The sequence below is a fragment of the Lineus longissimus genome, chromosome 18, assembly GCF_910592395.1.
Source record: "Lineus longissimus chromosome 18, tnLinLong1.2, whole genome shotgun sequence".
Lineage (NCBI taxonomy): Eukaryota > Metazoa > Nemertea > Pilidiophora > Heteronemertea > Lineidae > Lineus > Lineus longissimus.
In genome coordinates this window covers 13,800,457-13,818,750 of record NC_088325.1, presented here as the reverse complement: position 1 = coordinate 13,818,750, position 18,294 = coordinate 13,800,457, and the positions used below count along the sequence as shown (strand labels likewise).

General features: G+C 42.2%; 5 protein-coding genes across 6 annotated transcripts; all 5 read right to left on the bottom strand.

Annotated features, from left to right (window-relative positions):
• Positions 1 to 68: 68 nt before the first annotated feature.
• LOC135502174 (protein shisa-5-like) lies at positions 69 to 3,086 on the bottom strand. The gene is made up of 4 exons (XM_064794801.1): positions 2,768 to 3,086; positions 1,769 to 1,910; positions 1,014 to 1,132; positions 69 to 751 (listed from the first exon to the last, which is right to left on the bottom strand). Exons 1-4 carry the CDS (start codon positions 2,838 to 2,840, stop codon positions 537 to 539), a joined length of 549 nt encoding a protein of 182 aa, XP_064650871.1. The 5' UTR covers positions 2,841 to 3,086; the 3' UTR covers positions 69 to 536.
• Positions 3,087 to 3,417: 331 nt separating this feature from the next.
• Positions 3,418 to 5,876, bottom strand: LOC135502162 (uncharacterized). The gene is made up of 4 exons (XM_064794789.1): positions 5,663 to 5,876; positions 4,904 to 5,240; positions 4,125 to 4,249; positions 3,418 to 3,941 (listed from the first exon to the last, which is right to left on the bottom strand). The coding sequence occupies exons 1-4, from the start codon at positions 5,730 to 5,732 to the stop codon at positions 3,748 to 3,750; spliced, it is 726 nt and encodes a 241-aa protein (XP_064650859.1). The 5' UTR covers positions 5,733 to 5,876; the 3' UTR covers positions 3,418 to 3,747.
• A 1,852-nt stretch (positions 5,877 to 7,728) lies between these two features.
• Positions 7,729 to 9,846, bottom strand: LOC135502179 (uncharacterized). Of its 2 annotated transcripts, none has more exons than XM_064794810.1 (5): positions 9,628 to 9,846; positions 9,267 to 9,453; positions 8,851 to 8,926; positions 8,603 to 8,724; positions 7,729 to 8,332 (listed from the first exon to the last, which is right to left on the bottom strand). In XM_064794810.1, the coding sequence occupies exons 3-5, from the start codon at positions 8,865 to 8,867 to the stop codon at positions 8,163 to 8,165; spliced, it is 309 nt and encodes a 102-aa protein (XP_064650880.1). In that variant the 5' UTR covers positions 8,868 to 8,926; positions 9,267 to 9,453; positions 9,628 to 9,846; the 3' UTR covers positions 7,729 to 8,162. The 2 variants fall into 2 exon arrangements, with proteins under 2 accessions (XP_064650880.1, XP_064650881.1); XM_064794811.1 differs by having other exon boundaries at positions 9,712 to 9,846.
• Positions 9,847 to 10,413: 567 nt separating this feature from the next.
• Positions 10,414 to 12,703, bottom strand: LOC135502159 (protein shisa-5-like). The gene is made up of 4 exons (XM_064794786.1): positions 12,551 to 12,703; positions 11,850 to 12,015; positions 11,322 to 11,425; positions 10,414 to 11,008 (listed from the first exon to the last, which is right to left on the bottom strand). Exons 1-4 carry the CDS (start codon positions 12,618 to 12,620, stop codon positions 10,617 to 10,619), a joined length of 732 nt encoding a protein of 243 aa, XP_064650856.1. The 5' UTR covers positions 12,621 to 12,703; the 3' UTR covers positions 10,414 to 10,616.
• Positions 12,704 to 13,559: 856 nt separating this feature from the next.
• On the bottom strand, positions 13,560 to 16,403 carry LOC135502242 (annexin A7-like). The gene is made up of 3 exons (XM_064794902.1): positions 16,384 to 16,403; positions 16,141 to 16,244; positions 13,560 to 15,876 (listed from the first exon to the last, which is right to left on the bottom strand). The coding sequence occupies exons 1-3, from the start codon at positions 16,401 to 16,403 to the stop codon at positions 15,419 to 15,421; spliced, it is 582 nt and encodes a 193-aa protein (XP_064650972.1). The 3' UTR covers positions 13,560 to 15,418.
• Positions 16,404 to 18,294: the final 1,891 nt, after the last annotated feature.

Below are 18,294 nucleotides of genomic sequence, written 5' to 3'. Positions count from 1 at the left end.
CCCGATGGAAATATAGCTTCTTTTTTAAGTTACGGAAGTTTTCAGAAAGTGATCGACAATAAAAACGATTATCAGTTTTTGTTGTTGTTTGTTTTTATTTGAAATGAACACCTCAATGAAAATACATGTATATATACACAATGTTTAACTTACGACAATAACAACAGTATTTACTCGGGCTATAGTGTTTTTCAGAGCAGGTACTTGGCTGACCTCTCATCACAAATTGTAATGTTACTCAGCCAATGGGCAGTCAGTGTCATAGTTGACCCGCTTTACATTTTGTCGTTGGCACTTGGTAGGCTGCGCTACTCCTGCCACTCACCTTTTGGTAAAATGTTTAGATCTGGTCACATTCCTGACTTCAACTATAATCACCTTTGCCCGGAACGATATATGAAAAACACTATATCAAACATGTTGACGTCATGGTCGCATAATTGTACATTTCAATAACTGCGAGTCCTTGTGAAAATTGCATTTCTGTTGTCCTGACCCCACGTTGGTCGTTGCTTCATGAATCACGTTTCTCTATTCTAATACTTCGGTGGAATACCAGGGGGATATGCGGCGTCCACCGCACCATTAGCGACAGCCGGCGGTGGGTACGGTGGGGCGGGGTGCGCCTGGTTGTATGCTGGCCCCGGCTGGACGGAATAGGGCTGCGTGGGCATCGGATAAAGTGGCTGCGATCCTGGATACGCGGGTGGTGGACCTGCGTACCCTGGGGGTGGTTGCCTGGCAGTTCCACCTACAATAGAAATATCATCATCAAACAATATACAATGTACCTCAATATTTTGCATGCAGGCAAATCTAAAAACAATATCACTATGATTATTTCTAACCATTTTGTAGTATGACATCAAAAGTGGTTTTATCCCGTGCTTCCTAGAGTGATGTACACTGCCTGCTGCAAATGCCAAGCCGGAAGGGGAAGACTAAAGACTTGTCTTGAAAGAAGGTCACAACGTATCAAAGATAATATGTGCACATTTCTTAGTCAATATTACCTTGAATTGCAGTAACCCTATTCTGTCGTTGCCCACGCTTGCAGAATTTCAAGCAGAGCACTATCCCGACAATGATGACAACGAGAGTGATGGACCCTACCACCAGGCCGATAGTTAGGCTGAAAATGACAAACACGAATATGAAAATAAATATTAAAAATAATTCCTCATATGTTTGTAGAGAGGATATTCTGGGCATATTTGTCTTTGTGTAAAAAGACGGTTTGGTTGACAGATGAGAAAAAATAAGGGAACATGTATGGAGAAAAGAGAAATGTGAAGACCATATATACGAATCTCTCTACATAATTCTGTTCCTCCTCCTTCGAACTCATGTAAGCAGAAGCTTGGTAGGTCAGATGAGGTTATGAAGACGCCGATAGGGGTCTCTCTTATCTCACAGTAAATCGAAATTATTCATGCTGTAAGAGGAACTCGATTTTCGCAGGATCAAACGTCATCAATGTTTGTTTATTAAGGCCCCCTTTAATTCCTTCTCCTGGCCAGATGGCAAACATTTCAGGTCAAAAGTATTCGATCAATGATATCAAATCACGCTCCTCTTTAAATGTTGTCTATCGGGTCCATTGTCCAACGGTTCTCATCTCTAGAGCGTGGCGGATGTAGAGATGAGACAACGTCACTGACGCCTGCAACCTGACATTTCTACGTCACGGGACCTCTCTCGCAACTACAGCATTCTCGGCATCGCAGGCTACGAGATGAGTTGAATGCTTATACATGTACACACTTACCTTGAAGCACCGCCGCTGTACCTAGTGCCATAATAGCTGCCACCGTAATAACTTGCTCTATAATAGTAACGGCTGTAGCTTGCTCTGTAATAGGTTCCATAAAGCGCGGCGCGCTTCACTCGTTTATAGGTACGGGAGTTACCTGAAAAAAATAAGGGTGATGGACAAAATTAATCTATGCTCATCAGAGACTGGTCAATGGTCAAGGTCAAATGAAAATACACTCATCTCATCTGTGGTATCTGGAAACTATACGTAGTTCGTGGTCTGGAACCATGATTCACCTGTCAAATAACCTTTACATTGGGCGTCAAGGTCAAGGTCAAACAGTTCTAAAAGGTCATAAAGAAGCTGACTCTTGGCCTTGAAACAAAATCTACATAAAGGATGCTCTTTCAGATTATGTAGCAAGTTCAAGTTCAGGCAGACCACTTTTTGTAAACATTCAGAAATCATAGAATCGCCACGATGTAATTTTTTGGCTGTTATTATGCAGTTTATCATCAAGTGTTAATCTTAGGTTCCAATTTGACGCACGAAAAGCTTATAAAAAAGCGTGTTCTTAATGTCAAAGTTCGCGGGTCGCCAACAGTGATGAAGCCTCGTCGCCATGCAAAATAACTTTATAGGCCACGGTGACTTGCAAATAAAATGATGCATATCCAAAGCATAGCAAAATGTTATGGTTTGTAATGTACATGAATAGTCTGTATGGTGTGATTTATGACCATAAATTTCTTTCCAAAATCTTCCAGTTAGTGACGTCAAAGGTTCTTTCAGAAAATGCAAATATGGGCCCTTTGTACAAGGAAGTGAAATTTGAGAAGTTGAGATCATGGCGTCCTATAATGAAGTCTTACTGAGTAAAGAATTAAACCAGCCATCTTATCGATGTCCATGTTAATGCCGCCATAAAGACCTAAATTATTTGGAAGGCAATTAGTGACTGATAAATCTTGTTGCCGGGGATGATAACGGCTCATCGAGTTGAAAACTTACCTGACGGTAGGAATGCAAATATGCATATTGCCAGAACCAACACGACAACACTGAGTTTCATGAACCTCTCCATCTTATCCTCTAGTAACAGTTCATTCAAAACTTATCAGTTATTCCTCACAAAATCAATGAGTTCGACCAGTGTTATAGTCACTGAAATATCAGCCTTCTCTCTCGCATTAATCCCCAATCATTGAAGATGCGATGGTAAATTTTCCGATGAAAACTACACCGCTATCAGAATAAGGTATGAAAGCCTTTTCTTTCAAATCCAGCTTTTATGTCTCTTATGAATAAAGATCGTCGTCGTTGTTGGAGACCTTTAACAAAACGATATATAGATATGCTCTGTGTAGTTGGCGTTGTTGAACCTTATATAAATAAATCTTGAAGTTGGCCTTATTAGAGTTTTGTTGATGGCTTCAAGTGATGGCTATGCTTCATTAACTCAGTGTCGTTTAAAAAACCGATTGACGACTGACACAGAATTCTTGAGCGTGTCCAATATAAATTACCGATCTATTGAGGCATGCAATCATCTTAGACGACCAACTCGGGCATAAAATTATGGTTTTCCATACAAAAACAGCTTCCAGCAGGTCGCAATTACTACCATATTTCTTAGTGAGAATCCATTAGAAACAACAGAGTGATCGCAGCTATCATTTATTAGCATAATAACGGCATATTTTACAGAAATGGTTGACTCAGTGTAACGAAACATCATCTATTTCTTGTTTGTGCTTTTGAAAATATCGGTGAGTGTCGAGTGAAAGGCGCTGAAGCTCAGGATGAATATTTACAGAAGTGAGCCGAGCGCATCCTCCTTTCGCATGACCAGAACTCTAAGTATTGATGACGTCGTTCCGACCCTGCTCACTTGAATTGCACGCAAAAGTTACGGAAACAGGTCAGGTCGTTGTGGATGTTTTTTTCCATCCGCGACTGTGCTCTGTTATTCATTGGCCGTTGCCCGTCTCCTACATTGGTGGGTAAGCTGGATCTTGTTGCTGGGGTGGCGGGTACTGGGGTGGTGGATACATGGCCTGCTGCGGAGGTGCCTGGTTGTACCCCTGTCCCTGGCTGTACGGTGGTGGTTGACCAAAGCTCTGTGGTGGCGGTGGTTGGTTGTACTGCTGCTGTGTCGGTGGAGGCACCACTTGGTTGACGTGCACTGGAAGAGGAGAATGAAGGTTTGACAAAGAGTAATTCCTCTCATTGTTTGAGAATGAACACGTTTTTCTCTAGATCTTTTTTCCTATTGAGAAGCAACGGTCTCTCCAGTTGTCTAATGCATGGAAACACTGAAGTATGGTAACAACCAAACATGTTACACCGTGACCGTGGCCAAACTTACCTACACCGCGTCTTCTATGATGCCTGGTAGACCCTGACGCTGCGCAGACGCCGCATGCCACCACCGGAATCACGATGAGGAGAATGAGGAAGAAGATACCACCAATGACACCGCCGACAATGTACCTGAAAGCAATATTCAACTAAGTCGCGTGTGGGATCGGAGCCGTCTGTCCGTAACGACATCTAGCGGTCAGACTAACTTCTGAAGAAGAATGGTATAACCATTTGAAACGTCAAGTTACGAATAACTTTGATTGTGTAAAACCTAACTTCAATGTTCAACAGGTACGGAACCAGAGGGAGATACCACTGTAGGGTAGATGAGAAACGGTATCAGTAGCATCCCGCGAAGTTACTATTTATAGCTCACAAGGTCATTTGCATAACATATTGATGACGTTTTAGTCACGTGACAGTCGGACATCGACACTTATTTCTACGCATTTGAGCTTATTTCAAAGTCAATTATCTTTGACCCTGCATTGTTTTTAGCATGAATGATACCATAGAGTCAGAGAGAGAAATATTCAGAACAATTATGTAGTATTTCCAACACTCGGACATGTGCCAGATTGAATCTAACTGCCCTAGTTAGAAAGCCTGAATCCATTACGAAACCGCATGTTTGTTCGACATTGCCTGTAATTCAGCGATGGGGAAATAGAGGGCAGCAGCTGCAGTGACGTCATCTTCGCGGAATGCTATTCAGCAGCAGCCTGAGGTAATTGAAACTGACGTCACAAGAACTGATGCAGATGTAGTCCGATGACGACTTACCCAATAGAGCTTACAATGCCAACGCCGGTGTTAGCGACAGTAGACAACGCTTGACTCCTGCTTCGATAGTACGTGTACCAAAACGAACCACAACAAGATGACGAACTCAACCCCAAGTGACAACAGTAGGACTTGGCCGCAGAGTAGCATGTCGTAGTCGAATACGATCGAAATGATTTCTTCATATTCGTGTTGGTGCAACGGGCGTAGATTCTTTTTGACGAGCAACAGGAGGCGCTCGCGTATAACCCGGAATGACAGCACGTGGCGGAGGCCGCTTTGGTGCAGTAACGGTTGAATCCCACACCTTTGCAGGTATTGTAGGTGAACGCCGACACTGAAATTAAAGGAAACCAACCGAGTTGAGCTTGAATCCGGGAAGTACAGGCTGATAGCAATCTTGACACTAGAGGCGCTGATTTCGTTCCTTTAAATTTCGGCACTGGGGCGAGTTTGAGGCTGGTAGGTGGGGTAATGATGTGGATTGGGATTTAGCGCTATAGAATTCTCAGAATTACTTAAGCCCGAAAACTCAACCACAACGTCGTATTTCTCAAAGGTGTCTTCTCCACAAAGATATCTGCCAGAAAGCACGCCGACATCAACATTTCTGAACCAGCACTGTGCCGAAGAAAGTTGTTGAAGAGGAGGACTGTACCGTCTCCACAGGCTTCTTCTGTAACTGCATGTGAATGTTCAGTCAATTAAAGAGTGAAATATCACCACATTATTTTTAAGAGAGTATATAGGCCTACTTACCAGAGACATTCATCAGCAGGCCAGCTACAATTATCCCTAAAATAATGGCGTGGAGACTTAGACGATCCATAATTTTCTAAACCAAATACACCAGTTTTACTCTTCTACTCTCAAAACATCATTAGGAATGATTAACATCAGGTCGTGATCTATAAGGCTAGTCGCACTTCAGGTGTTCTGTAAGGATTTGTCATCAAAGTCCCCATGTGACCGAGACTATAGTGTACCCATTGAAAGAACTGATAGATAATCATTTCGAGTTAGGCCGCCGAATGTTCCTTTGTCCCGTCGTTTTGAAATAGTATAAGAGTATCCAAGTTTATCTTGCCAACGACAAGTACGGTCTTTCGATGTTCTACGTCAACGGCACAGATAAACCTGCTGTCGATATGTCAAAGGGGGACTATAGGTAGGATCGAACAGGGATCAAATTGGTCATCTTAAGGTTAATAAAAAGCACTGTAAGGGCTAGTGCGTCATGTTTGTTTCAGATGGAAATATTCGTTTAATCATCCTATACAAGTTTGAATAATTCCCGGTACTGTAAGATGGGAAAGACCCCTTAATAGCAACTTCGTGTAACGCTTATGGCAAGCCAAAGCGGAATTTATTCAAGACTTTAGAATTACCATTCAAGAAGTTAAATATAAGTTCAAGAAGGAAATATATGTTCAAGACTAAAATATGTTCAACCTTGAATCAAATGTTTTCAACCTTGAATAAAATATGTTCAACCTTGAATAAAATATGTTCAACCTTGAATAAAATATGTCCAACCTTGAACAAAATATATTCAACCTTGAACAAAATATATTCAAGACTCACGTGACCATATTCAAGACGCACGTGACCACAAAATTGATGACGTAGTTGCTCATGTTTTGATGCTTTACGGACTTTCCCGAACCCGCGTCCAGACTTTCCCGAACCCATGGTACTTGTGTTGCGTTTCGGAGCTCGAATTGTTCGCACGAAGGTTTTGACACATGGTTGTACACGTACCTAGCCGCCTACACCTGACATGTACTGTAATCCTACACATCATGACATGGATGCCGAGTGAATGTCAGAGTCGATACATGTTTCACAGACATATCAGGCAAATTATAGGTTCAAAATGCGCAATGCCTATCACCTTTCATACCACTGTATCGGATTCTCGTTGTCTTTTGACATGTTTGAGTGTTAAGGCTATACAGGCAATCAATCACGTCGTGAAACAGAACGCATCAGAAGTACCACAGATTCTACGCTCTACGTCATCAATTTTGTGGTCACGTGCGTCTTGAATATGGTCACGTGAGTCTTGAATATGGTCACGTGAGTCTTGAATATATTTTGTTCAAGGTTGGACATATTTTATTCAAGGTTGAATATATTTTGTTCAAGGTTGAACATATTTTATTTAAGGTTGAAAACATTTGATTCAAGGTTGAACATATTTTAGTCTTGAACATATATTTCCTTCTTGAACTTATATTTAACTTCTTGAATGGTTATTCTAAAGTCTTGAATATATTCCGCTTTGGCTTGCCATAAACGCTATTGTATTGTACGCGCCGGTCACCGATCCAAAGGTTGACCGCGCTCGACGTTGCTTAACTTCCACTCTGGGGCCAACGCGCCAACCACTGGGCCATGAAGGAATTCCCTCATGGCCGGCGGGTTAAGCCGTGCCATATACCTGGGGGTACTATACATCATTCCCCCTTCGGACAGAGATGGATCGTCCGCGATCCTACTTAGCGCTTCATGCGTCTCAGTACCGAACTACAAATCCAGAGCTCGCATCGCGTGGGAAGGTCTGCCAGATGTATTGTACGCGCCGGTCACCGATCCAAAGGTTGACCGCGCTCGACGTTGCTTAACTTCCACTCTGGGGCCAACGCGCCAACCACTGGGCCATAAAGGAATTCCCTAATGGCCGACGGGTTAAGCCGTGCCATATACCTGGGGGTACTATACAGCTATCTTAGCTAATGCCGATAGAATCCCTTTAAAGTCAGATGATAACCTAAATGGAAGTTGATGTCCGACTATAAAACCAAAAACTTCAACACTTTAAAAAACTTTGCATTTATTTCCATGTTAATTAGTGCTATACAATATCTATAAACCATTTCCACTACCTGCACCCTGCATGCTCTTAATCTGTGAACGATTACCGCCGCTAGGCTTGTGACTATACCGACACTGTTAGCGACCAATGTACATGTATCTCTTTAACCTGCTTCCTCGTCAACTGGCGGATTCGCAGATAAATACACACCTATATTTCTATGTACAACTTTTAAATTTAACTTCACACGTCACCTTTTAATAGAAACGGTGAGACTAACTTCCTGAATTGCTTCGAAAATATATCCGTCATGACTGATTTTCCAGTATCGTTCAAACGCCAGTAGCGCTCTATTTTACAACCTGCGACAGGAAGATTAATGTATTGTATATTCTCATTCATACTTATGTATCGAGCTCATGAAATATATATATGTATGGCTCATAAAACTTGTGGCATTTCTCCGGGTAGAGGTGTCCATCGATAATCCGGTGGAGCATGGATTGTAAAGATCTCAGCCCCCGCCCGGCCGCGGGTCGGTGGTCTGTAGGCTGGCGGGGGACTGGTCGGCCGGGCTACCTCACTGTACGGCGGGGGTCGGGCAATAACACCTGAAAAAACACGGGGAAATATAAATGAAGTAAATGATCTCTTCCTTCTTCTTCAGCCTGCTCGGACCTAGCCCTAATTTCCAATTGTTCTACTGTCTTATCAAAATGTTCATGGCAAATATTGATACCAACCACCATGCAGGTTCATGTTCGATCGCTCGAGAACTTGATGAAATCGGCTCCTACCCCAATTGCTTCGCTAATTTGCGAGGGGCACAGTCTGCAAATCAATTTTTTCGCCCAAAATGGCCTGCCAAGATGGCCGCTCACCTATTCTGTTTTTGCGCCTCAATTTGTCCGTCTTGGCAGCAGCATAGCACATGACGAACAGCGGCACTAGCGCCACCATAAGCACGAAGACAAACACGCCGACAGATACACCAATGATCGTACTGGAAAAAAAGTTCAAATTCATATTTGGATATGGATTTGAATTTCACTCACATGTACGACAATGACAGAAGAAAGTGCTAATTGCCTGTAATACGAGCAAGATTTTCAGCCCATCATCAACTTACCCAATGGTCGGTTCCATGTGTTCAGTTGGGGTGGATGGAATCACAGCATGTAGCGTAGTTGGTCGAATACGGAGATCTGAAATTGAAAAGGTTGTTGCCAAATTTCTCTCACAACAACAACTACAAAACCAACCTAGGCCTGTTCTTGGTCAAGTTTTCCTGTTAAGTAAGTTTTCTTGATATAAATTTTAATAAGATCTTACCTAGAATATTATCTTTAATAAGAATTGCACTAAAATCTTACTGTGAAATATGCTACACTTAAGAGTTAGTAATCTTCTTTAATCATCGCCTGGTGGAATTTCTCTTTGAACACTTTATATAGTAACTTGATAATGTCATAAATGCTCAAACTAAAACTGCTTTCTTATGGAAAATTGAGAGGAAAGATAGCGGGAGAAAGTTGCAAAACATACGTCGCCTTGATTGGGCCACATTTGTTGGAGGCACTGTCCGTGCAGCGTGGTAGGACTTCAGCGCGGCATGGCATGTGGCCGGAGGCTACAGCCTGACCGACAGCACTGGGTGCTGGCGCGATTTTGTGTGCAGTTCTTGATACCCCGTCCTTGGAGCAGGTGGTGAAGTTTCTGTCAGCTGCAAATGCTTTGAAAAGACAAGATGACGAGTTATTACGCTTTTACCAATCTGTGTCGCAGTTCAATCTGAGCTATACCATTGACACTATACGCTTCTATATATTCGGTAAACCAAACATATTTCAGGTTCAATTACAAAATCTTACACAAAAACAATTATTGTACTCAAAATATCACCAACCTTTCTCCAGGAGAATATTAAGACAAATATGCACAGATCCAAACAGTATATTACTCCATAATTGAAGGTATACTATAGGCTTACTGTCTAGGCCATGTTATCCAAATGGGATCCGCGTACTTGTAAATTCACACCGTTCTGTCCGATTTCTTCTTTTGTGCCAGCGATTTTTAAAATGTCTGACATCGATTTTAAGATATTTTCTATTCAATACAAACTGGATGTAAACAGGTTGGATTTTCAAAGAAGATGAGGCCTCGATAAGAAAATGTTTACCCTCTATGAAGGACACGTATAGGCCAATACTTGGCATCACTCACAATTGACCTTTTTTTCATTCAATCGATTTAGCCCCATTGATTGGGTAAACAACCCAAAATAAAAACGTCTTGAAATATCTCTGACGGGACCAACATAGCATCAGGGACCAACATGGGATCCCACGTGTTGAGGTTGATCACGACTGTCAATAATTTGATATGGACAATAGCAAACTGAACTGTAGCCGGCATTGACAGGCTCCGATCCACGCCGGCCTAACTGAACATGTCCTCTTCTTGAAGTTTATGCACTGATCCATTCATATTATTTATCGATAGTGTGCTTTAGTCACAACACAAAGCATAGGCCTAATATCGGACCTGCAAAACGAAAATCCTGTGGTCGGCTGTCACGCACTATAAATCATCATTACCAGAGGGTATTTTGTACGACTTGTATACATCTCAAAGTAAATTTCGTATATTCAATGTACCTGACATGGACTGCACAGACGATTGAGACATTTGTGTTAAAAATTTGTAACTTTTATTTACAATACATTGTACATTTTGATACTATTTCGTCGACAACATCCGATCAAGACATGAAAAAAATCTACGGATTCAGTTTTTCAAGGATACAATACAAGCACATTGGCACCAAACTTTCAAAAAATCAAATGTTTTGTCCTTAGTCATGAGTCTTGTCAGTTTCTATCAACTGTGACATCATACTCTCTCCGTCGACACATAAGGAGGTGGAGGATCATTTGCATCAATTGGCGCAAACGGGTGCGCAGAGTTATCAGTTTCCACGTTTCTATGTGCACTAGAGTCACTTGAGTTTATATTCCTACTTCTACTTTCATCATGGCATGTTTGATTCCCAGCAGACAATAATGCTTCGTCATGTTCGTGCGACAGATCAGAAACCGTTACATCTGGTTCTGAATTCAAATTTTGATTGGTTGCTTCTGAATACGGCGGTGGTGACTCTCCAGGGTAGGGAGGAGGTTTTGTTAAGCACGCTGCCCCTGGGACCAGTCCCCTACGCAGCAACTGTGGACTGGGCAGGAGGGTTGCAAGGGAAGATAGACGATTTTGCGTTGTGCCATTTTCTCCTGAAAAAAGCCAAGGATATAAACTGACACAAATCTAAGTCTATCGGCGTTTTGCATATGTAATGAAAACTATCAGCACATGCATAGTGATAAAAACGTATTCTTATCTTTTTAAAGAAGCATGTCCAGCACTGCAAACTCCATTGTCATATACATGTATACTGTATAACTGATAGTGAAAGGTTTGCTCGTGTTGGTCTTTTGTACACCAAAGCATTCAAATTACATGCCCTCACCTTCGGACCTAGCAAAAAGAAACATTCAGTTGTTGACGACCGCGCATAAAGTAGCACGGCCCCGGCGATTCGCTTACCATTTGGGGCATTCTTTTTGCAGCATCCACACTTACAGGCCATCACCGCCACGAAGAGAACGACGATGGTGATGATGAAGGTCAAGGTGCCGCCAACCACCTCCCTAAAAGGACGAAAAAGTGTCAGCCAAAGAGAATTTGATCAATTTGAAAAATCCTTCAGAGCTGAAATGTCTGAGAAAGCCCTGTCAATGTCTTATATCATGAACCACTTCTATTGCAACGAATGGTTTGAGCATCATGTTTAGTTACGAGCTCCACCCTCGCGGTTTTGCTGAGACAATACCCAACAATGAGGTGATAATTCCTATTCTACACCTTAAATTAAATGATGAAAATGTGGATTTTAACGCTTTTTGCTTCTTCCGCTTTGCACTAACCCAAACCGCTGATTCAAAACGTTGGCGCAGAGTGCATTTACACAAGGTTTTTTCGAATGGTTTCGCCCAACATTTGAGCTCCACTCCCGCGGGTTCGGTGAGACAATCAATACCTCTCCAGTTCGGATAGTCTTCTAACGTTACTTACCCAGTAATTTCCTTTGGACAGTCATGTTGATACACGCTACTCCGACACTGATTACAGCAGTACTTTCTGTTTTGATTTCCGCAGCAGAACTCGGCACAGCGAAACTGTCCGAAGAAAGCGCCTAATTCAGCATCTTGGAAGGCATAGCAGATTTCGTCGGCTGTAACTGAAAAGAGATCACAACACCAGTCAGCAGCCAATTCTTGTCCCAGCGCAGAATGGACATTCTGGACAGCCTGGCGAGGAATTTTGGACTTCCTGGGCCGCCATGGTGAGCGATCGAAACCAAGCAGCTTCGAGAAATACCAGAAGCTTCGCATATATCGAACTCGTATAAACCAGATCCTGGATAGGTCCCAAGCCCGTTGTGCAGCGCCGGAGCAGCGAACATGTGCATGAACCCCTGCCCGGATTTCCCCAGGATATACCATTTCTGGCCACTTAACATACCGAGTGGTCGGAACCCACGGCCTACCGATGACAAGCCGGTCGCTCTCTCCCACTATGCCACTGGCATCCCAAATATTGTATTTAGTTTGGTGTAATTGGTATTTCTAGGCACGAGGGAACGCATCTCGGCCTCTGGCATTCATGATACAAGAATTGCAATTAGGCCAACTCTCAAATATAGAGACCTAAAGGATTTAGTATGAGGCCAATTCAAATTCAACCTTAAACAAATTATGAGTTTAGCAACTTACCAAAATGAGTGAGAAATGCGAAAAGAAGGAGGCAGAAGATGCCAAAATACGCAGCAGTCATCGAAGACATGATTCGTGTTGACCCAGCCGGTGGATCTATCTTGCAAATGGCTTCTGATTAGGCAATCCATTTTGACATTTGAACAGCTGATTTATATTTTCAAGGTCTTTCAAGCGTGACAGGGCCTTGTATTTCATTGCTTGAAATTCATATTTATATCTTCTTTGACGGAAAGCTTATTATTTAAGCGCCAAGCATGACCAGGATGACACATAACGTCAACTAGAACGGGGACGCGGATTGTAAGGATATATACTCAGTGAAAAACACTGTGCGGCGTGATTCTAAAGGTATTCGCAGGCACTTGCCGTTTCACAAAGGTTTCGAAAGTAAGCAGGGGCCTATGAATCTTGATCAACAACATTAACCCATTTAGAATGAAATGATCTCACGCGAGAAGAACATGACCGTGTGTCGCCGGCTGTCTGCTGAGCTAGTTGTGGATACACTCCGGACGCAGTGGACCGGCCTCGTCCTTTACATTGAGGAAAGACGATCAGGATGACGAAATGCACTGCATAGGAGTCTAGCTGTGGATGGCGACGTCGAGTTATCCGGGCTCCCTGTGGCTCAGCTGATGTCACCTTGAGAAGCAGTCTTGCGAAGTCAAAGACCTGGTTGTTCAAGGCGGACGGCTTGCAATCAGCAGTCTTGAATCAATAGACAATACCTGATCATGCAACGACCTGCCCGTTAGAGGCGATTTATCAATTGGATGTTTCGGTACAATCATGATGCTCTTTTGATACTGGCATGGCTTGGAATGGTCAGCATAGCCTTAAGCAGTCTCGCACGCTGAAGTCACGAATAGCATTGTAGCGGCCAAGACTCCTATTGAAGAGAATCCGATACTGGAGGTAGCCTTTTGATGACGGTTTCAGGGGCTTGGATTTAGCATTTTAAAGAGAGAATAGCAGAAGTATGCCAAGTCAAAAACGAAGAAAAAAATTTAATAAATACATTTTATTTTCAAGTAAACGTTCTTTACTTAAAGCTCAGATGAACTCTCATACTGAACTTCCAGAGGTATTGCCTCCGTAGCCTCAGCCCAAATTGATGCACCTTGTCTGGAAGCTGTGCAATGTCAATACCATTGAGGGTCAAAATGCTGGGCACTTAGAAACACCAGAACTCCTAGCAAACGAGACCTTGAGGGTCTTAGACTTCAGACATGGATGGCCATTTGGAGGCCACTTGTAATGTCTGAGTCATTTCATCAATATCCTTGCGAAAAAGTTGTGCACTACATGTATTTCAAATACCCTACCTGCAAGAAAAGCAACAGACACTGTTCACATTCCATTTTCACGCTGCCTCCAAATAGCAACAAGGAGGATTATTACAAGACCATGATTATGCAACTTTTATTGCTCTGTAACTGTAACTAACATCCACACATCTCTAATAAATATTTTTTCTATGTACAAACAGATTTGTGTACGAGTAATTATATACATGTATACAAGAACCATACATCTACATGTATACAAAAACCATACAAGTAAATGTATACAAGAACCATACATGTACATGTATACAAGAACCATACAAGTACACGTATACACGAACCATACAAGTACATGTATACAAGAACCATACAAGTACACGTATACAAGAACCATACAAGTACATGTATACAAGAACCATACAAGTACATGTATACAAGAACCATACAAGTAAATGTATACAAGAACCATACATGTACATGTATACAAAAACCATACAAGTAAATGTATACAAGAACCATACATGTACATGTATACAAGAACCATACAAGTACATGTATACAAGAACCATACAAGTACATGTATACACGAACCATACAAGTACATGTGTACAAAAACCATACAAGTACATGTATACAAGAACCATACAAGTACATGTATACAAGAACCATACAAGTACATGTATACACGAACCATACAAGTACGTGTGTACAAAAACCATACAAGTACATGTATACAAGAACCATACAAGTACATGTACAACAACACGATGAGTTACTTTAGTGTCAATCTACTCACATGTGACAAAGACATGAATAAAACGGTTTTTGAGATTCGACTGGCAATTCTAAAAGGAAACCACTCCACTAATAGGAAAACAATACATTTATTCTTTTAAGGCCTTCGCTGTTTGTATTCATCAGGTAAACACTGCCATAGTACAGTTATTGTACATGCAAATTTGCTGCAACTTGGCATTTATCGTCTTTGTATATCAGTCTACACAAAGGCATTGTTGAAATTTATAATCAATATGTTTTTTTAATTTCAAGTTCAAATTTCAAGTTTAACAAACAGAGAAGGCCTTTAACAACTTGTACCTTTGGCAGTATCCATAATGTATGTGCGACAAAACAATACTTGACTTATAGCAAGAATTTGAAGACAAATATTTTACTCATTCTCGCTTTTAAACTGGAAAATATACCGACTGACAAGAGACTTTCATTTTCATATAAAACATATATCACTCAGTGAACACAAAGGCCACACCAATTGCTAAGTTTTTTAACACCTCCCTCTTTCCTTTGCCTCCTTTCCTGCTGTCCAAAGTTTTGAATTGGTGTGGCCTAAACTGTGGTCGACAAGACAGGAAATGTAACTAAAAATGACTCAGTGGAAGAGTAAAAGTTTTTGTGGCCTCACCCTGCTAGAGAAGACAAGGCAGGGCTTGTCTGCAGGGCGCTTTTGAGTATCTTTGACTACAATGCCCAATGAGGAAAATACCATCATCAACATCATCTCTTTATAATCCTAAAAGAATTCTGAACACGCCTTTGTCCTATTACGAGATCGCAATTCTCAATATCCAGATGGTGGAGCAGAAGGGGCTGACTTCTGGACATCTTCATATGGCGGTGGGACATCATATGGCTGTGGAGGATATCCTGCAGCAGCCCCTGGTGGATAACCCTGCGTTGTGTTCGGCGGGTAGCCCCCAGTTGGGTAGCCTCCAGTCGGGTAGCCTTGAGTTGTTCCTACTGGATATCCAGCCTGTGGGTAAGGAGCAGCTTCTTGTGGGTACGGTGTACCCTGTGGGTATGGCGGTCCTCCACTTGGCGGGTAGCCCTGCTGACCCTGGTAGGGATCTTGTTTTGGTGGGTATGGCTGGGCTTGGTAGGTCATGGCCTGCGTTTGATAGACTGCAGGCCCAGGAGGCTGGGGACAAGGCTGCAGAGGTTGTGCAGCGTAGCCCTGTGGTTGGGATGCTTGTGTTGGGACATACTGTACGACTGTCGGCTGATCATTCTGTCGAAGAACTGAAATGGATATAATGAAGCATGAAGCATGAATGAAACTTTGTTTGCTTTTGCTATTCACTGACTCCGTTAGCACGTCTCGTACAACTTCATGTGACGTCAACTAGGTCATCTGCTCTGGGCATTGTGAAATTTGCAGAAGTCCTGAAAAGGTTCGCGACTGACTGCGCCATCTTAAGGCATTTTATCAAGTCCATGTCCTCATTGGTGTGTAGGTGAACACAATTTACATGCACTTCTGTAAATAGTGTCGCCTCAACCCACCTTGTCCTCGATTACGTCTCTTCCGACAACATATGTAGATAACAACAGCAATGACGATGAAAACGACAAGCACTACAACCCCTCCTATTAACTTCCTAAAGAACCTGAAACATAAATTATAATGCAAGTCAGCACCTTACAATTAAATCAGAGACAATATGATGTATATTCGATTACATGTACAATGCAACTACAGATCCATGCACTTGATTGGGAACAACGTTTACGAAGACGTCACGTCACGTTACAGTAACAACTGACATTTTAAGTTACATGTCTATATACCACTCAAGACCTTGTCAGGATAGAGGCAAATGTTAATATTCCAGTTTTCTTCCATAAAGATGAAGAATCCAGCAGTCACATGTGTGTCAGTGATGTACTCACCCCATTGTCCTGAAAAAACCAGAAAGGAAAGGTCAGACAGAATCAAGGGAAGACTTGCATAATGAATAAAAAAACAATCTACGCACAGGAAGGCAAAGCCATTGACAGCAAGGAGCAATTTAAAAAGTCATCTGGATCTATAAAAAATGTCACGAGATGCATTCTGTGGGTCAACTAATAATACATTTTCATAACCTTTCCAACATTTCTTGCCTAAAATCTTAGTTTAATTTGAAGATAAATTTATTTTCTATACATACGTGCAGATAATGTCAATATCACAGGAACGAAGACTGCCGAAATTCGCACTTTATTGCCTCATCAGCTGAGGATTTCATCACGATCGGCCATTTGTAAATTTGGGAAGTACCCTTGTGGCTTAAAATAGACATCAAAATAGAAGGGAATTCCCATATGGAGCGCCAGATCAATAAGAGTATTTTATACTTTTGTAAGACGCCCAAAACACGGCGTTTTGTACTAACACAAGTAGTATCAAGAAGTTGATAGTAGTATTAAACGGAAAATCTCATTTTAAAAAACGAGACTTTTGAATGCATTCTCTTCTTGGCGTATGCTTATAGTTTCACATTTTGCACCCCATATCAGCAGGCGTTGGGTAAGGGGGCGTCTCAACAACCGGAGGCAAGGGGCAAGTGTCAACAGCAGATGGCAGAAGTATTCCAAAGACCATTCCATTGGTCTCTTTTTTATTACTCAGTGAACAATAGGATGAGGCCAAGGACCAATCTGCAAGAGGAATTTACATCCATGGCCAATAGGCCTGTCATATAGGACAAAATGCCGACTGTCCCAATAAACCAGTGACAAATTTACGATCCTTGTTTTTCAGATCCCCCTTCAATAATCCTCGTCGAAAACAAGACTGTGGTTGAAGGAGAGGCCGTGTCTCTCACGTGTCTGTTCAAAGGTGGCGCCAACTGTAGTCTGGTATGGGAATTCGATGGAGAAACGCTTCTTTCAGACGAAAGGGTGAGTTTGTGTGACAATTTCATCCTTTATTACTGAAAAAGGTCCAGACAACCAGGGAGTCATAAACTAATATGGGAAATCCACGACGTCTCCTGATAGATTTTACAGCAGTCTGCACAGGCACTGTTGATCTTGCTAAGTTATTCTGGAGGAGAAGTCCAGTTACTGCTTTCAGTTGTATCCGTCTTCATTTTCATGGGACAGATTTTGGACAAAAAATGGTGTTCTACCTCCCCCCTCTCAAACTGACCATGTTCTTTTTGATAGGTCCGGATTCAACCAACGAATAAAGTTGAGGATGATATTACGGGCCTAGCCATCATCATCATCCGGGCGACTCGAGAAGACGCCGGGGGGTATACTTGCACGGCACGTGGTCTTCACGGCAACGCCAGCAGAGATGGGTTTATAACTGTAGAGTGTAAGTATATGCAAAGCTATTTTCAGCTGGTGTCTCTCCGGCTTGATTCTATCATAGCATCCGTATAAACGGCCAGAGGTTGCGTCACAGGAGCTTCATAAAATAAGTCAATTTGATTCGAAAAAGCTTCTGACAACAGTGTTTTTAGGACCTTGTTCGAGTTTTACAACGCGTGTTTTGGGAGATGCCCATATGTACAACACCAAAATGTGTAATGGCGGTCAACCTGTCTGGGTCCGTCCAAATATCAGTCACCTTACCGCGGAACCTGACGTCTTAATCGACATGTGAATTCTGTAACCATGGAAACTGTTCTTTCAGTTGCCCCCTTTGTCGCCGATGTCATGGCTTCC